This window comes from Vicia villosa, unplaced genomic scaffold (genome assembly GCF_029867415.1).
Source record: "Vicia villosa cultivar HV-30 ecotype Madison, WI unplaced genomic scaffold, Vvil1.0 ctg.000032F_1_1_3, whole genome shotgun sequence".
Classification (NCBI taxonomy): domain Eukaryota; kingdom Viridiplantae; phylum Streptophyta; class Magnoliopsida; order Fabales; family Fabaceae; genus Vicia; species Vicia villosa.
Genome location: NW_026704967.1, coordinates 716,129 through 736,982, shown reverse-complemented (window position 1 = coordinate 736,982; position 20,854 = coordinate 716,129). Strand labels below are relative to the sequence as shown.

At 32.3% G+C, this 20,854-nt stretch overlaps 1 protein-coding gene across 2 annotated transcripts; it reads left to right on the top strand.

The window, feature by feature from the left end:
* Positions 1–13,462: 13,462 nt before the first annotated feature.
* LOC131622548 (probable WRKY transcription factor 41) lies at positions 13,463–15,175 on the top strand. Of its 2 annotated transcripts, XM_058893585.1 has the most exons (3): positions 13,463–13,858; positions 13,934–14,065; positions 14,281–15,175. In XM_058893585.1, the coding sequence occupies exons 1-3, from the start codon at positions 13,506–13,508 to the stop codon at positions 14,798–14,800; spliced, it is 1,005 nt and encodes a 334-aa protein (XP_058749568.1). In that variant the 5' UTR covers positions 13,463–13,505; the 3' UTR covers positions 14,801–15,175. The 2 variants fall into 2 exon arrangements, with proteins under 2 accessions (XP_058749568.1, XP_058749567.1); XM_058893584.1 differs by having other exon boundaries at positions 13,463–14,065.
* Positions 15,176–20,854: the final 5,679 nt, after the last annotated feature.

The following is a 20,854-nucleotide window of genomic DNA, read 5'->3' as shown; positions in this document are numbered from 1 at the left end:
AAACCTAACACAAACATCACAAGTCACCACACATTGAATCATAATCAATTTGGTTATTATCACCAAGTGTTTGATATATTGCTTCAACTATTATCAAGTCATTGCAAACAAGTTAATCAAGCGAGTAGTTTAAACGATTTACATTAGCATAGCTATTTGATTCTCTAAGCAATCTCTTCATCAATAATCCTTAACTATTTTGTGGTTTTATCACATATCCGATTCTTTCGCCTAAGTTTGAAATAATTCCGAAAAATTCTGTGTGATCTATTCACCCCCCCCCCCTCTAGATCCTTAAGCCTAGCGTCTAACAGCGGTCATTGTGGTTTACGATAAGGATCGGCTAAACTTGTTGGGGTTGTCAGCAAGGTTGATCATAAGCTTATTATGGTTGTTTCCTTGAGAGACTAGTGTCATAAGTCTCAAGAAGACAGTGGTTGCAGTCATTGTGGTTGTTTGTAATCAGTTTGGTTGTAGTGGATTAAGTCCTTATTGAGAAGGCAAAATCACCTTGGTGGATGGACTCGAGTAACTTCGTTAATAGTGAACAGGATAAAAATAAATGTACCATCTATTGGAGAGGGGTGTTTGGATGGGTCAAGTGGCATAATAATTCGGACCACCACATTTATCCATTTGACATTTTATCCTCTTTAACTCCTTTGGTGAGTTAATGACATAACACTTTATAAAGACTTTTAAAGTCGGCTCCATTTTTTTATGTGAGACTAGATTTCATAAGCATTTATTGTCATTTACTCACTTATTCATTTCTTGTCATTTTAGAAAGCTTTTATGAACATTTATTGTTTGTAAATTATAATAATTGAATGGTAAATTTAATCTTATTTTAATAACTACTACATTATTATTAATATATAATTTTTTTTAGCACCCTATAAATTTTCCTCTAAATCCACCTCTGAGAGATTACATACAAAATTAATAGTAGTGGCTCGTCACTGAATCACAACAAGACAACATATATAGAGAAAATACAAGACCTTTGAATTCTAAAACATAAAATTTTTGACCTTGGAAAAATCAAATAATTAAAATTAAAAAAATTAATGAAATTTATGATAGACACCTAGTTTGACACCTTATATATCTTAATCTAAAAATTAACGGAAGATTAAATTAATCATTAAAATTACATACTCAGTAGAAATCTTTGGTTTAGGATTCAATTTCTGATAGCATCATTTATTTGTAAATAGATTGTTGATTTTTAGTAATTATATATAAGACTGTCCAAAAAGAAAAAAAAAATAATTAAATCTTTTTTACTTTAAATTTTAAAAAACATATATTGTTGCATATCCTTCTTCACCTCACTTGCTTAAAAAGATAGTTTAATTTAAAAATATTTGTTTTAAAAATTATGTATTCAATTTTTAAATTTTTTTAATATTATTTCCTTTAATAGTAAAATTTAATTTTAACTTTTTGGGGCCTATTTATTTTAACTTTGAAAAAATATATTTTTTAATTTGTATTTTCAAAAATAGTTTTTACAAAAAAAATTAAGAAATTTTATAAATTTATTTTTTATAAACTAAAAAATTAATTTTGACATTCTATAATATAAATATACATTATTGAATGTCAAAACATAATTAAAACTAAATTTAGAAAAAAATGAATCTCAAAAACTATTTTTTATAAAAATGATTTGAAATAACTTGAAATTTAAGTAATTTTTTAATATTTTAATATCCAAAAAATTATAATAAAATGATAAATATTTAAAATAACTATTTAAATCAATTTTTTATTTAAATTTTTTTATCAAAAAATATATTACATTTTATCAAAAAAAAATTATTTAAATTTTTTTATCAAAAAATAAATGTTATTTTAAAAAAAAAAAGGTCGAAACAAAGAGATCTTTATCTTCTGTATATTTTGTGTGAAACGTTTTTCTCACTGTTTAAAGTATTAACTTAGTCTCTGCCAACCTGGCACAAAACAAGAAATTCACTCTGATTCATTAGCAACACAGGCGAAATCGTTCTTTGCTGCATGCATTGGACAGGAAGTCATCACTGTTGCAGTGTGCACGTGGAGGTAGAGATCTCGCGCTGGGAGGTGCAGAACTGCCGATAATGGTGAATATACTGGATTCCCTTATCACGTGAATCTTGTGGACAGTGGAGACACCTCCCTTCATCCTCACCTAGAGTCCTTGTTCTTTAATTTGTTGGTTAAACAACCACTTAATCTATATGAGTTTAGGAAACTTTTCAACATAGATAAGATATATATTTTTTCAATTATCTGGGTTGTGTTTGAATGTGAAGCACAAAATATAATGAATTTCTTTGGTTTAAATAAATATAAATGGATTTCAACATTATTTTTACTAAAAAAATAAAATATTGAATTTAATTGGTATGCATTGAAAATGTAAAGAGTTTTACATCGTCAAAGAATTGTGACCGTTAAAATATTTATTAAAATTTACTTTTATTTTACTTATTTATAAAATAATATTTGTGAATGATGGTGAATTTTACACTGATTCATTAATGAGATTGAAACAATGCAGTGATGAAAAAAACCGTAGACAAATTCGTAACACTGAGATTAATAACATTGAGATTGCCTTAGTATGATAGGGTTTCTTATGTTTTACCTATCTCCAAATTTGTCTTTGAGAACCTTGACATGTCAAAATTTGTCATCAGTCAAGTCAAGTTTGACATGTGGTTCCTGCATTGGATTATTGTTAAGATTTTGTACAGGAAACCAGAGAATTAGGGTAGAGCTAATGACCCTGATCTTTACTTGATGTAGCTTCTATCTGATAATCATGGAATGGATTGGGTAAAGTTTATCATCAACAAGATAGTTTTACTGCAGAGACAAATAATCTATACCTTTGTTCTATTCTTATTTTGTGCAATTTATTCTAGATATTAATGGTATTGTGGCAACAAAAAGGAAGACTTGACTGAGGCACCTAAGATTCTAGATTATGGTGGTGTGTCCAAGATGAGATATTACAGGGACCCTACAAATGGTTCTTACTTCTATCTTGAGGAGTTTGGTAGAAAAGTTTATGATGATAAGATTGTAGAGTCTCCTAGAGATCCATCTGTTAAGACTATTTCTTCTTATTTATCTAGTTCTGGTTCTTTGTATGTTGAGTTGAAGACTTATTTGGATGAGTTGGTTAAGAAGCTTCTGGCTGACAACCAAATTAGAGAGAAGTGTATCATGATACAGATTGATTCAGTGGCTAGGGAAAGTGAAGGCAGTTGGGTACAACTAAAGACTGATTTGAAGGTTGAGCTGAAGGCATAAATTGAAGTGTATGAATGTAATACGGTGAACTGACTTTTTATCGAAATGTCGCGGTTAAGCATGAGTCGCCACCGACTTTTATTTTATCCAAATATTTAGAAAGGCTAAAAGAAACAGAAAAAACCTTTTTAAAAGAAAACGGGTTCGGGGGGTAATTTATGCAAAGGGAAGGTGTAAGGCACCCTTTGCATCCATGGTTTTCCATGGGCTCTTAATTGCTTTGCTCTTTGATTTCAGAAATGTAGAAGAAGTGAATATGGACTTTAGCTCGTAAATGAGCATAGCCATTTTGAAGGTTTATGAGAAAGAATATGAAAATGTTTTAGCCAGAGCAAGGCAATTAGGGGCAATTACCTTAATAATTTAAAAAACGTTCTTTTAGCCTTTCAGGATGAAAGGGTCTATCCATGCCATAAGAGGGCAGGAAGCCTTTCATTTGGAGGTTGAAGGGTCGTCGCAATGTCGTTTGCCATAAGACTGTCCCATGCCATAGAGAGGCAGGTAGTCTAAGGGAAGGACCAGAATAGCCTTTCGTTTAGGCAACCAGGGGATACCTCAGCCTTTCGTAGGCAACTTCCGAGGGACGAGATCATATTAGTGTATCGAAGGCAGCATCATTAGGGACCTATGATCTTTGCATAATCGAGGCAACATGGCTGAGGTATCCTCGTATTCGAGGGACATGGCTATTCTACAAAAAAAACAAGGCAACAAGGCAACAGGCAACAGGCAGCAAAGAGGTTACCCAAAAAGTGTGCGTGGGTGCAACAATCACGTGATTAAGTTTAATTATTTATCTTGTAATTAGTTATCCTAATTCAGTTCAAGGCTTGCACTCCCTAAGATTACTAACCACAGCAGAAAGTATAAAGCAATTTAAGTGCCTTCAAGGCCAATCAATACAGACTAGAAGCAGATACATAAGAATATGGGGAAGGGAATAAGAATTCAGCGGGTTTGACATAAGTAATAATTAGGCAAAAATAGGAGAGGTAAGAGTTTTTAGGGTTACCGACTATTTGAGCTTTGGCGGTTGGCAAACCCTGAAAAGGTGGGAAAAATAGAAACCAACAGGGGTGAGTGCATTATTAATTCAGAAACAGGTCTGGTTAACCCTAATTAAATAAAAAGGCAAAAGAAAATAAAAACACGGAAAAGACTTAGCTTTAGATTTGATTTGATATGGTTCGTAGTTGGGAGTACTCGGGGTTAACCCTGAAAAAATTGGCAGAGCAAAGGCAAACAGTAGAAGAATTGAGTGTAGGCGGAGTTCATTATTTTTAAAGGTAAACCCTAAAATAAATAAAAAATAAAAATATTTAAATAAGGATTAGATCGGGACTTAGCTTTGTAATGGGCATGGCGCGTAGTCGGAAGGCATCTGAAAAATCAACCCTGAAAAGGACACAGAAAAATAACATTTTTTAGTGTAGGCGTGATCTTTACAAACCCTGATTAGGGCACAAGTTAACCATGGTTAATAGAATAAATAAAAATGAATTAATGGTTGGTTTTCAACCCAATTAATTAAATCGGTGGAAATAAGGTTTCGATTAAATTTCCTAATCCTAATATAAGTTTTTAATCAATTAATAAAAATATTAACTAAATTAATTTAATTAAAATAATAATATTTTTAAATAAAAAAACAAACTTTTGATAAAATGAGAGAAATAAAAATAAGTTATAAACTATTAAGGAAAATATGAGTTTAGTAAACAGCTAAAATAATAAAAGAGTAAAAGAAATAGATAAAAAACATTATATCCTTAAGTAAATAAATAAAATAAAAATAAATTAGAAGGAGAGACTCAGCTGATCCCGTGTGGTGAGGTTGTGAAGGTGCACCACGTGGTTCTTCAATCTGGGGGCATTAGATCTTAGAAATTCATGATCCGGTGGCAGATGTGTTGAGGCGCATGATGGTCCTTCAAGCATGAAAAGCGTGGGATCTGAAACAAGGAAAATACACAAAATTTTTGAAGGAGCCAGGGATCGACCCCAGGACTCCTTGGTGGCCAAGCGTACTAACCAATAAGCCAACATGCTGGTGATGTTAAATGAGCGCATGGAATATAATATATACAAAAAACGGAGAAATTAATCAAAAAAGAAAAAACAACGCGCCAGATTTCAAACCGGCCACTGGCGTCGCGACACGCAATCACCATCAACCTCTGGCTGTCGTTTTAGAAGGCAAGCTTTTACCTACGGACAGAGTTCCGTCGCTACAGTCCCTGCACACCATGAAATCTCATACAAGCGGTGAAAACCAAAATCAAGGCCATAGACATGCTCGTCTATTCATTGTGAACCATTTGATTCATGTCTCGAGTCCCAATTCTTCCTAAATCAAAGAATCCTAATTCGAAGTCTCAAACCCTAAACATGGCATCTCACGGTTTATGCAATCAAACATCAAATAAATTATCCAGAAACGTTCAAGGTATCATGATAAACAAGTATATGTAATCAAAACATGATGAGAATGTATAGATTATTGTAAACGAAACCACAAAAAATTGAATGCAAACCGTGAGTTTTGGGGGCGATACTGGACAATGCAGCCTTGGAAAGTGATTGGAATAACTTCAAAAGTGAATCAGGATCGTGTTAGAATACTTTATATGTCTTGAATTGAGCCCTAACCTGGAAATCGAGTTTGACTTATTCTTGAGTTTTTGAAGTTTTGTATGGATTCTTCCTGACTGCCAATCCCTTGTCTTGTAATCTGAGTAGCTTGTCCTTATATAATAGATGGAATTAGGTTAGCAATTTAACCAAAATATCCATGATTGGAGAGATTTGATGTTGATTGGATTTTTTTATTGGAACTTTCTAACTTTGGATCCAATCTTGCTTATCTCTCTCCTATCTCCCTTGCCACGAAAATTGCACCATATCTTTGCTATTTGGATAGTTTAAATTGATTGGAAACAAAATTAAACCAAATCTTTTATATTTCCTTCAATTTTTTGATTAAATCTTCCTCTTTTAATGAGTAAAAATTCAATAAAAATGGGATAAAAATCACATGGGCGTGAGAGTGGATGTAATGGGCTCTTAGAACCCTTTGGAACAAGTTTGGGTCATAAAAATATGGGCCCGTTTAGAAAAATTTCAAGTTTAGTGCTTATCTGCTTCATGCATTTCCTCAAAATTTGTCTAACTTTGACAAGGCATATCTCCCTCAATTTTTAGGGTATGGAGGAGTTCTAGGACTTTTTGGAAACCTTGAAGAGTCCTCTAACCAGTGTTTTTGGTCTCATGTCAAAATAATTTTCCATGCTCCTTGTGTGTTCTTTTGAAAAAGATGACTTCTTTGTTGACTTTTGAAAAGGACCTATAATGTTTTGGTCCATATCTCTTAAATGAAGCATTTTTAGACTTGGCATGTGAGATACAAATTTGTAGAGAATCAAATTTCCTTCAAATTGAGCTTTGGATGGGAAATTTCTGATATTCCATGTGAGAGTTATGGCTGGTCAAAGTTCAGTTGACTCCCTCCTATGAAAACCCTAATTTAGAAACTTTTGAATTTGTTGATTTCTGATCTTTCCTTGATGGACCATGATCAATCCTTGATCAAATGGTGAATTATACTTCAAAATGAGGATGTTGACAAAAAATAAGGAGTTTTGACTGTACTTTGACCCCAGTTGACTTTCAGGTCAACCCAGTCGACTATTGACTTTCTGAACATTTGAGTAACCAATCTTTTAAGCTGAGACTTGATACTTGTCATAGAGGTAATGTGAGATATTTTGAGCCATATGGGATGCCTTGGAGCCATTGATTCATTGATTTTCCTTCTGAACAACAAAACCCTAGTTCTCTAATCTTTGCTTAGGAGAGATGTCTTTGAGCTTTATACTTTGTTTTGAATTTGAATAGGAGAAATAGTGTGGGCAAATTTTGGGGTATGACAATGAAGCTCGAGTGGTTGCTTAAGTGGAGTTTGTTAGTGATGCTGTCAACCATATGGGTAGAACTGTGATCAATAATCATTACATCAGGAAATATCTCAGATCAATGCCCATAAAAAAGCAGACGCTATGGGTGGCCGTAGCATCTCCCTAGATTTTGTAACGTGAAATCTCAAATTTTTGCCATTTTTTTGTGTTTTACTCGTTTCGGTTTCCTTTTTTCCTAGAATACTTCTTAAAGCCTGAAATTAGCAGAAACATAATACCAAAGCATAAAATACGATAAATGAAGGAAAAACAAACAAAAACCAAGGAGAAAGGAAAATAAAACAACTATAAAATGCAATGCAAAAACCACTTATCATCATACTGTAATCCTTGATTACAACCGTAATTATAGTCCATAGGGGATTGCGGTCAACCCGTATTTCCTGATTACAACTGTAATTCTCCCAGGACCTCAAAATCTTTGATTTTTGTTCGTTTTCTCATTTTGGTATAGTCTGAATTAGGCCCGCCTATAACAGAACTCTGAAACAAAGATTTTCACCATTGAAGACCCGATTTCTCATTGAGTTTCATGTATAATTAATTTAAACTCTTAGGTATGAATTTTGTTAGTATGAGTAGTTAATTTTTCATTTTATAGGTCTTACGAGATGAACCTAATTTTGATCTGTTGGGACATATGATTTGTTATGAATTACTCCCTTTGTTCCTTTTTAAGTGTCGTTTTTAAGCTGATTTTATGTTTCTTTTTAATTGTTATTTTCAAATTTTAAAGTAGTAATGATTATAATTTTGTCAAAAATGCCCCTAACTATTTATTATGGATAGATAAAAAAAAAGTAGGTTAATGAACTTTTTCGTCCCTTTAAATATTTCAAATTTCATTTTTAGTCCCTCCAAAATTTTCCTTCAAGAAATCATCCCTTCAAAATTTTTCTTCCGAACTATTGGTCCCTAACGTCAAATTTCGTAGCTAATCGGTGGCTAAAGTCGTAGCTAATCTCTAGCAAATTTGACGTTAGGGACCAATAGTTTAGACGAAAAATTTTGAAGGGATGATTTCTTAAAGAAAATTTTTGGAGGGACTAAAAACGAAATCTGTAATATTTAGAGGGACCAAAAAGTTCATTAACCTAAAAAAGTATATAGGAAAAAGAAAAGTCATAGTTTGAAAAGTAACAACAGTTATTAGCTTTCTTGGTATGTGTAAAAATTCAAAAAATGAAAATTAAAAAGGAACGGAGGGAGTATTTTCTTAAATTGATATTGCAGTTTTTTTAATTACTCTTTTGTATATTACTTTGTATGTGTTGATGATCGTATAGATTAAACCTAGGTTTGTAAGGATTACTGACCCAAACTCTATAATCCTGACCTAGAGTAATTGTTTGACTTAGTAATTAATTTAAGGATAAATGATTATAAGTTGCAACTTGTGAATTACTGTGCTTGTTTCACCTAATTTAACTTCGAATTGACCTAAGTAATTAGAGACTTGTAGTATAAGTTAGTGAATTATACACAGAGGAATCAAGTATAATAGTTATGTTAGTATGTTGTAATCCTGTGAAATTGATCTAAAAGAAAATAAATGTAATAAACTGTAATGAGAATTAGGGAATTCGAAAAAGATCTGATCGTCTTCTAATCTGATAAATTCAAACATTTTGTTCACCTTTTTATTGTTTACTGAAATCTTTGTGAACCACCATTTTTACCTTTTAAAACAAGTCATGATTGTTTTGTTTCAACAAATAATCCCTGTTGAGATGAATCATTTTTATCACTTGTGATAATTTAGTACACTTGCTAAAAATCCATCATTTAATAACATCTTTTGCAGAGTTAATTAGAGATAACTATTTTCTTAAATGACTTTTATTACACTTAATCGACTCCCGAACCTATATATGGTTTCAATTTTTTTTGTTTTAAAAGGATTTTATCAACGTTTACCCTATTTAAATAAACTTTAATGGTGACTTCATTGCCTTCGAGTATGTCATGCAAATTTTTACACTGTAATAATTACTGCTAGAATGAGGTGTCAAACGAACATGCTCCCACCTGTTGGCCATAATTTTTCAACCAAAGCATGAAAGCGTGAATAAAGGCGCAAGAGTTTTGAAATCAAAGGCTAAGAGAAAGAATGCTAGTCTAAATTGAATGTGTCAAAGAGTATTTTTTGTGGAAAGATCACATTTAGGCTATTAAAAATCTGCAGGAAAACTATTTGGGGACTTAACCGAATTTCACATTAAATTTTCTAAGTTAGAGTCGGAGAGGTAGGCAGTTGAAAAAAGCAGTTCTCTACAGGCGGTTGTCAAAGACGTGGGGGAAATTATCAAATAGTAGTTTTGCATGGAATTGATATGTGGCAAGTAATGAGTAGTCGAACGTTAAGTATTAGTTATCTTTAAATGTCTATATATGTAGATTTTGCATACAAATTTTAGGGGTCGCATTTTTTAACATTGCAAGGAAAAACTCAAAGTATTAGCGTCAGAGAGAAACAAATGACTTCTGAAAATGTATACATGCATTCCAATTTAATTTCAAAGCAATTTACCTTTCAATTTTCAGTACTGCATTATATTTTTCCAATTGTCTTTACTTTTGTATCCTTTATCCATTTTTGAGAAGTTTTATGTTCAATTCAAATAATAAAACCATTTGAAACTTAGCACTATGTTCTAGGATTTTGTAGCCGATCCTACAACTTAACTTTAATAAGAGGCTAGAGATTGTTTTCTAGAAATTTGTACAAACCCCACCCTTCTCCTTAAGCTCGACTAGGGGAAATTGTTCTGCAACACCAAAATAGTCTCACATTGCTTGGGAGTTAAAGCTAATGATATGTTGTATGCAACACCCACCCTCCTCAATCTATCGAGACACATTTTTCAAAGGACAAAATCATGACGAATGCCTACATCCAAAGCGAACAATAGCATGTTGTTGCAATGTCGCAGACTTAAGGTGCATTAGAATATTAGCGCTAGAAGGAGGGGTTAGGTATAAATGTCAGAGGTTTCCACTCTTCCCCTTGGCCTCAACTAGGGGCAACTATTTTGATCAACAAATAATCTCACATTGATTGGGAATCGAGGCAAATTATGGTTTATATACAATACCTACACTCGCTAATCCAACGAGGCTTCTTTTCTAAAGGACAAAAATGTGATGAGTTCTCGCATCTAACGTGTAAAATAACTCGTAGTCATAGTGGCGTGGACTTAAGATCGATAAGAACAGTGGTGCTAGAAGGAGGGGTCATACTCACCTGCTTCCACCCTTCCCCTTAAGCTTAACTAGATGGAAATTGTTTTGGTACACCAAAATAGTCTCACATTGCTTGGGACTCGAGGTTAAGGATATTTTATATACATTACTTACACTCCTCAACCCTATGAGGCACACTTTTTCAAAGGATAAAATTGTGATTGGTCCTCACGCCCAAAGCGGACAATACCTCATAGATGCAATGACATATACTTGAGGTGAACAAGAAAATTAACATAAGAAGAAGGGGTCAGACCCATATGCTCGAGGTTCGCACCCTACCCATTAGCCTCTAATAGGGGGAATCTATTTCGGTCAGCTAACATTCTCACATTGCTACATTGCTTGGGAATTGAGGCAAATTGTAGTTTATATACAATATTCATACTCCTCAATCCAATGAGGTGCATTATCCAAAGGACAAAACTGTGTCGGATTCTCACATCCAAAGCGGACAATATCTCGTAGCCATAGTGACATGGACTTGAGGTCAATCAAAATATTGACGTTAAAATGACGGTTCAGATCCCCATGCTCACAACCTACCCCTTAGCCTCGATTGGAGACAATTATTCCAGTCACCAAATAGTCTCACTTCATTTGGAAACCGATGCAAATGACATAAAAAAAGGTAATTATTAAAACATCTTATGATATTTTTTATATATTTTTTTAAAATTTATTTCTACAAGTTCTTCAAAATAATTTACAACATACACAAAAGTTAAATTTATTTTATCTTGTATTATAAAAAAAAATTATAAAAACTTATTCATAATCACTTATTTTGAAACCAAATAGAAGGTAATATTTCAAAAAACTTAGTAGAATTATACTATTTAAAATTTTTATCTATGCAAATGGATTTGGAAATTGATTTATGTTTGTTTGTTTTAAAGTGCCAAACTCATTGAAAAAGCTTTACAATGCAAATCATTAGGTTTCACCTTAATTAAGTCAGATTTTTTCTTTACCCACCTCCCTATGGGGGTCACCCCCAGCGAAATTCCCAACTTACCCCTGCTTCGGAGATTCATCTCCGAAGTTATTTTTTTTTAGATTTCGGAAATGCATCTCCGAAAACACCAAAAAATTGGTGTTTTCGGAGATGCATTTCCGAAATGCATCAAAATTCAGTTATTTTTTACAATCAGGTAAGAAAACCATTACAGGACAAAAATTGTAATCAACCTGATTTGAAATTTCGAAGTGCCTTTTCTTTCTCCCCCACCACTCTCAGACGGTTACCTTCTAAGAAATGTGGTAACACTTTCCTACTTAAAAGCCTGCTCTCTCACCCATTTTTCTTCCAATCACATCCAAAATCATTTTCGATCTTTACTCTTTTCCTCTACTCACACATTTTCTCTCTCTCTCTCTCTCTCTCTCTCTCTCTCTCTCTCTCTCTCTCTCTCTCTCTCTCTCTCTCTCTCTCTCTCTCTCTCTCTCTCTCTCTCTCTCTCTCTCTCTCTCTCTCTCTCTCTCTCTCTCTCTCTCTCTCTCTCTCTCTCTCTCTCTCTCTCTCTCTCTCTCTCTCTCGTAACCGCTTTCATCACAATGTCTCGCCGCGGTCGAGGAAACCATCCCGAAAATTGTCGGAGTCAACCATCTCCTGCACATTCTCAACAATCATCCACCTCCTTCGGACATCCACCTCCTACTCCTACATACGTTGCAGCTCCGGTTGTTCGTCCACCTGTTGCAGCGCCGTTTGTTCCATCTGTTGCAGCGCCGGTTGCTTCCTTGAGTTCGGCTCTGATTTCCATCGAGAGCCTGACTGCCGAAGTTAAACAGAAGGCTACTCTAGAGTCGGCTCCGTCGTCTCAGAAGGCGGTTAGGTTCCCTAACCGACCTGGTTACGGTCAATTGGGAAGGAAAATTCAAGTTCGTGCTAATCATGGCTGATAAGGATCTACACCACTATGATGTAAGTATAGTTTGCTCATAAGTTTTTTGTTGTTGTTTATTATGTTGGTAAGTTACAATGTGGTATGGATTTCTAGAGGATCAGGACTTTCTAACCTGTTGCAGCGTCTCCTCCATCGTCTTCATCCGATTAAATAAAGCGAATCGTTCTTGTTTGTTATTTTTCTTCTGTCCAGACCTTATTTCGGAAGTGCATTTCCGAATTCCTCCAAGGGGGTGAATTCGGAGATGAACTTCCGAATTCACCAATTTTCTAAAAATTAACCTTATTTCGGAGATGCATCTCTGAAATCAATATTTTTCATTAAAATATTCACCTTTTCGGAGATTCATTTTTGAAAACACATTTTTTCCAATAAAAGTACGTTTTCGGAAATGAACTTCCGAAACAAGGGATATTTTTGTAAATTCGTCAGAGGTGACCAAGAAGGTTAGGAGGTTGGTTAAGAAATTTTCTTAAGTCAAGTAATCACTTGATAAACTTTGTTATGTTACAAAGGGTTGAAACTAAAAGTTGGAACGATTGAGTGACGAAATCACACATAAAAAACCACCGTCACAAACATGTCACAAACTCTTGGAAGCAACATTACTAACGACGCGGAAAAATCTTTGAACATTCCACCTCTTCCTTTTGTCTCCACATTACCCTTCTTTTCACGTTGACTTCTTTCTCTCAAATTTCGTGTCTTTATATTACTGCTCCCAATTTAAGATCTAAACCGTTCACGTTTTGATTTGTTAAACCATAATCATTATGGTATCAAATAATTGTGGTGGGTCAATGAGAATCAAAGGTTTGTTCCGCGGCAAGAAAAGGTCAACAAATTAGAATTTAGACCTCTCCAATACTCTCTCACACTATGACCAAAGACCAAAGAAAATTCATTCACTAGCCCCCGTTTCTTAGTCAAACTTTCTTTCCTTTTTCCGTTTCTTTCTTTTCCCACTCTTTTTCTTTCTTCATAATACATCCCTCTTATATCTCATAACCCATAACATAACTCCCCTTCATTCCCAAATCCCAACACTTTTGTTTCCAATCACTCTATCATGGGAGATTCAAAGAGTTTGATACATGAGTTACTTCAAGGATTGGAGTTAGCAAGAAAGCTTAGAATTTATCTCAACGTATCTTCTTCTTCTTCTCCCTCCGTTCATGAAACACGTGAAGTTTTGATACATAAAATCATATCCACGTTCGAAAAGGCTCTTGAAATTGTTAACCGTAAAGGACACATTAGTATGGCCGAATCATCACAACAGCAACAACAACATCACCCTTCGGTCTCAGGAGCACTTGCCATAAGAATGTTGGATTCACCACCTTTAAGCTCTAGTCCACGAAGTGAAGACTCTGATAGAGATTTTAAGAACCGTGATGATCACAATACTCCTAGAAAAAGGTACGTAAATCTATCATTTTTCATTTTTCATGTGTATGATCTTACTTACAGTAACTATCATTTTTCATGTTATAGAAACACTCTACCAATTAGATGGACAAAACAAATTCGAGTTACACCAGGAATAGCAGTCGAAGGTCCTCTTGATGATGGATATAGTTGGAGAAAATATGGCCAAAAAGACATCCTCGGAGCCACACACCCTAGGTATGTATATTATGAATCACAGACACGGAAACTAGACACAACACCAGAAAATGATACGTCTACACCAGGAATAATTTGAAAAAAAACAAATGAATTGAACGTAATCATAAGTGACAGACACACATTTTTTCCAGAAGTGTCAGGGTTAAAGAGTATGTATTAGATTCAAAATGAAGTAACTATATGAGAAATTTTTTGTGTTTGTGTATGTGCAGAGGTTATTACAGATGCACTCACAGAAACATTCAAGGTTGTTTGGCAACAAAGCAAGTACAAAGATCCGACGAAGATCCAACCATCTTCGAAATCACTTACAAAGGAAACCACACATGCACAAACGGAAGCACTTCCAATGTGGCTGTTCCAATTCCAACCATGAACCCAAATGAATATCAAGAAACAAATATAATCACAAACCAACAACTAACAAACCTGCGAACAGGTCTAAGAGTTCAGACAGAGAATCTAGATTTCCTCGACCAATCATTTGCGCCATTAATCCATTTCCATTCAAGCCATGTACTTGAAAGTAGCTTTGCTGAAAACTTCAACTCCCCTGCAACTTCTGGAATAAGTCACTTCTCGATGTCGCCGCCGAGCGTGTTCCCGAATATGGCTAGTGAGATTTTTCCATCAGCTACTTCTGTTGCAAACACACCAACCACTGGTTTAGATTTTCCGTTTCAATTCGACGGAGAGAACTTCACATTCGATAACTCGCAGTTTTTCCCTTGAACTATATGGGAAGAAACTGATCAATAATTTATTAACAAAAATAAAAAAAATCAGAACTATATATGTCCAAGTTTCATGGAGTTTTACTTTATCGTTATAGAAATGTCCAAGTTTCATGTAGGTTTATTTTTATTTTTTTTCACATGTTGTGTCCTCATTTTCCTTTTTTTTTTTTTTCTGTTTTTTTGGATTTAAAAAAAAAAAAGTAGAGTTTAGCTTGACTTATAAAGAGGTAGTGCTTCCACGATGTAAACTAAAGTATGTGTTGAAATGGTTCATTTTATTCAATTTTGCTAGGAAGGGGGCAGTAAAAAATTTAACTCGTTGTATTAGTTTTCAATTTGTAACAAATATTCCGAATTCATAACCAACAAAGCAGGTTAATATATTGATTTCTTTAGTACAAAAATTGTGTGGACAAAAATGAGGGAATACTATAATTTGTCCAGGAATAAGCCAAGCACAATCCCTCATCCACACGGCACAGAGATGAGGCTTCACAAGCAACATATAAAGTTGGGACGGTGACAAGATACCCGACAACAGTGAGAATTTTGAAGGGTTTCAATGGTTGTAATTTCTCTATGAATTTAGTATCTTCATTTTTTATTCATTTGAATGTCAGAGTATTTGCAGGTATTTCTAACGACTCTAATTTAAAACATCCAATGACTTGCATGTATTCTTTTAGAACCACTTGTTTGAATTCAACTTAGTTCGCTAGTTTAGATCAACAATGCATGAGGTAGAGGTCCGAGGTAATCTTTCCCTAGAAAAAAAATCCAAACAATATTGCCCAACAAGAAGTGGTCATTTCAATTGTGTCTGCACCTTCATCCACCATTCTCAAAACCTAAAGGCAAAGGGAATCCCAAAACTCCCATGCTATGTACCAATTGCAACAAGACTAACCATACAGGGGAAACTTGTTATTTTAAACATGGATTTCCATCTGGCTATAGGAACAAAAACCCTAAGCCAACTTCAGAAGCCAAACCTACCTCTGCACGAGATAAAGATAATCATATCTCTAAGGAGGATTATCAACATCTCATGCAGCTACTTCAACAATCAAGGAAGGAGCATCAACATTCCAAGTCATCCAATTCTGACAAAGGCATAATGTCAGATATTGTCAATACAAGTATTATTCTTCCACTTTCTAACATGTGGATACTTGATTCAGGTGCATCACATCATGTTTGTCTTAACCTCAAATGTTTTTCTGATATATATGCTTTACCCCTGCCCATATTCGCCTTCCTAATGAAAATTATGTGCTAACTATGTTGGCTCTGTTATTCTTGATATCTACCTGCATTTATATGATGTTTTCTACATCCTTACATTTAAATTTAGCCTTATATCAATATATAAACTATGTCATTCATCTAACTATTGCATCACATTCTTACACAATTTTTGATATATTCAGGAGGTGTCTACCTAGCAGATGATTGGACAAATGACACAACATAACAATCTTTATATACTGTATATGCTACCTATTCACAAGTGCACATCCTCCACAACATATATACTGTATATGCTAACCAGTGCCCTCAGGGCAATGATTAAGCATTCCTAAAAAAGAAAATATCTAATAGAAATTTTAATATTTCAAATTACAAGGCATTAAATACGCAGATTACCGAGATAAAGTTACTATTTTAAAGTTTTAACCATTATCCTGAGGGCACTGGTTAGCATTTCCCTATTAAGTATAATAAAACTTCTACTTGCAATACGTCATTTATTCAAGCAATACAAACTCCCTTTCCCTAATAACAATTTTGCTTCTTTTAATAAATTTGATTTAGTTCATATGGATATCTGTGGTCATCTCTCTATTACTTCCATGGATGGATTCAAATATTTTTTTTAACTATAGTGGATGATTTCACTCGATACACGTGGACTTTCCTTATGACTAACAAATCTGAAACAAGAACACTTATAAAGAACTTTATTGCTTATTGCTAAACTCAGTTTTCTTGCTCTATCAAGGTTATTAGGAGTGATAACAAGCCCGAGTTCCTTATGCCCTCTTACTATGCATCTTTAGCTATTGTTCACCAATGGAGTTGGGATGAAATACCTCAACAAAACTCCATTGTTGAAAGAAAACATAGACACTTATTAAATGTCACTAAGGCATCGTTTGGCCGGGCTTTTTTCTGTTGTAAAAGTCACTTTTAAGCTAAAGTTAAAAATAAGAGCTTTTTAAATAAAGTTAAAGTTGTTTGGTAATATTTATAATTTTTCAACTTTAAAAATACATTTAAACTAAATTGTTTGATATATATATATATATATATATATATATATATATATATATATATATATATATATATATATATATATATATATATATATATATATATATATATGAAAATATTATATATATATATTTTATATATATGAAAATATTTTATATATATAAAATAAATATATATATATATATATATATATAAAATAAATATATATATATATATATATAAAATATTTTCATATATATATATATATATATATATATATATATATATATATATATATATATATATATATATATATATATATATATATATATATATATATATATATATGTGTGTGTGTGTGAGAAAATATTTTATTTAATATATAGATGAAATAATATAAAAAGTTAGAAAATAATAAAATATGATTTTTCGTCTAATTTTAATACAGCATTTGATGTAAAATATTTGCAGTGAGAATACTGATTTTTATTCATACTTTTAAAAATGATAAAATATTATATATAAAATAAAAATAAAATACTACTATATTACTAAAATATATAAAATATGTTAAGAAAATTAATTGAATATATTTTTTTTATAAATATTTGAAAATATGTGAAGATAACGTTGGCACATGAATGAATAATTTTTTTGAATTAAAAATAAAAAATAAATTAATATGAGAAGAATTATAAAAATGTATGTTGGAGTGAAGAATTTATGAATGAATAATTTTTTGAATTAAAAATAAAAAATAAATTAATATGAGAAGAATTATAAAAATGTATGTTGGAGTGAAGAATTTAAAAATTATTTATAATAATGTGATAGTATAAATTGTATTTACCGGTATTCGAAGATATATATAGCTATGAAAATATTCTAAAAAGTTATTATAAAGTAACTTTCAACAACTTTAATAAAAGCTCCTTAAATTATATTTTTATTCTTAAAATAAAAGTCACTTTTTTTATAAGGAGCTTTTTTTAAATAATGTTTGACCCTCCTTCTCCTTTAAAGTATAATAGAAGTTAACAAAAAGTCAGGTCAAACTGTACCTAAATCCTTTTTGTTTCATGCACATTTACCTAAATGTTTTGTGTCATATGCTCTATGTCATGCCACATACATCATAAATAGGCTCTACAGTCCTACCATTCAAAATCACACCCATTTTGAACTCCTTTTTAATACACATCCATCCTACACAAGCCTTAAAATTTTTGGATGCTTAGACTATGCCTCCATCCTTAGCAGAAATAGGGATAAACTAGATCTCAGAGCCACCAAATCTTTATTTTTAAGCTTTACTATGGGTATCAAAGGATATCTCATATTTGACCTTGACAAAAGATCCATTTTTACCTCAAGGAACTGTGTGTTTTAAGAACACATCTTTCCCTACACATCTCATCCTCCCCTTCTCCTCAACCATGTTACCCAGACAGATCCATACCCACCTCAACACTCCTTTCTCTTTGATCAAAAACTTACCATATACCCCCTTCCTCATCATAATAATGGATTTGAAAATGTTGGGCATTTGCTACATATTTATTGTTACTCTAAATTTTCAATATTGTAAATAATCGTATTTAAAAAGTTTCTACATTATATATGAAAGAGAAATGCTATTTAGCTCGAAAGAATTAATCACGAAAGAGTCACGAATTTTCGTCCAACCTATTAAAATAGTTGTTGACATATTGACATGGACTTGGAATAACCCTTAATTAAATTTTTTATCTGTTTAGTTTATGTTTTATTTTTAATAATCAAAATAGTATTATTTCACGGGTCCCTATCACCGCAATACCTTTTTTATTTTACAGGTCACTATCACCGCAATGTTTAGTTTATAGTTATTAGTAATATTTTTAAATATTTATAGTGATTAAACATATCAGATTTATCATGTTCGTGATTTGTTACATATTTATTTTTAATTAATATTTGCAGTTATTAATGATTTTATAATAACAATTATATATTAATATGGTAACAATCAAACTTTATCGAATAATTTAAAGTATGAATGAACTTACCCGTGTGAATGCAAAAGTCTTCTACTAATAATCTGTTAAAAGTTTTTTTTTTTCACAAACATATAGAATTATGATCTTTGAGCTTGTAAGTTTACTTTTTGTCAAATATTTAATAAATTTTCACCTTTTTTCTAAACAAATCTCCTTTAAAGAAAGTGAGACATTTATGATTTTTCACCCACCTTATTTTACCATTTTTTGAACTCTGCAAGACAATTATTGCTATGAAAAAAATCACATATTTATTGGTATGCATGGTGGATGTGAAAATGGCAGCCTGCTTTTTCTATATGAAGAACGAAACTGCCAAAAGATTAAAAAAAAATGCATTTTGGAATAGCTACGAAATGGAATTTGAGTTCATAGTTTTCTCTGGTTTTACTGTGAGTTCTTCCGAATTCTGACTGCATATTTTCTACTAACAGCTATCGGTTCAGCAATTATGTGTCGTAGCTTCCAGTGATGATTATAATTTTGTCTTACGTTATGTACAATATCTTCCAGTAAGGACCAAAAACCTTTATTTGAAGGGAGCAAACCAATGATGATCCTATCTGTTCTATAGTTCGTACTTTTTTCACTATGAAACAACAAAATTCAAATTCATGAATCATGATTCATGTCTATGTGAGGAGACTGTACAACCTGCTATACTAATTAGTAGTACCTTTGTGTCTAATTTAAAACCTTATTTATTTGATTTTTGTTATTGATAAATATAGACACTTTTCGAATTACATGTTAGAGTAGCTCCAACGCATGATTTTTCTCTGGTTCTCCAACATGTCCAACATGCCCTTCAGTTTTTTCTCCATTGGAGTTGACCAGCATTGCCAACCGTAATATAATAATAATAAAATTAATCCTGTCATTGTTAATCAACTCTTTTTTTTAACACTTCAATTGATTATAAATAAGTATATTTGATAAGTTTTATTTTTTCTTAAATTTTTAATTTAAATAATATAAATTATTATTTTAAATAAAATAAAATTTAATATAAATAAAATATTAATATATAAAGTAAAGTTGTGAAATTCAATATAAATTTTTTAAACTTGTACCATTTAAAATGGAAATTAAAAAAATTGTTTTAAGATGGTGTGTCATTACGGATCCCACAAAAAACCTAAATATAAGTAGTACCTTTGAAAATGTTCTTGATATAGTATCTGTGTTGTAATGCTGAAAAGAATAAGACCCCAAGTGATTGGTATCTGTGTTGTAATGCTGAAAAGAATAAGACCCCAAGGCCCAATCACTTGGTTAAATTTTGTTATTTTTAATTAAATAAAGAATGGACAGCTACTCAACATGAGTTACACAAGTCATTACTAAAAGAGAAAAAAATATTCTTACACTATTTTTTAACACCTACACTCTATATTCATCCACAAAACATACTAACACTACAAGAAAATCTGCAATTAGCTACGACAAAAACAATAGTTGTTTCGTAGCTAATCTCTATGAAACAGAGTTAGCTAGGGATTTGTTGTGAATTAACCACGATATACGCCGTAGCATGGATTGAGTGGCTAATTATCTTGGCCCAAAATTCCTAGCAAAATTCTTACTAATTTTTAAAATCTTCTAGCTAAACCAAAACTAAATGGTAGCAAAATGTCGGCCTTAATTTTATTTTTCCTAGCTATACAGCTGCAATATAGCCCCAAAAATATCGTAGTAAATTTCAAGCTAAAGTTTAAAGTGAATTTGATGGCTAATTTTATGTAATTTGTAATCAA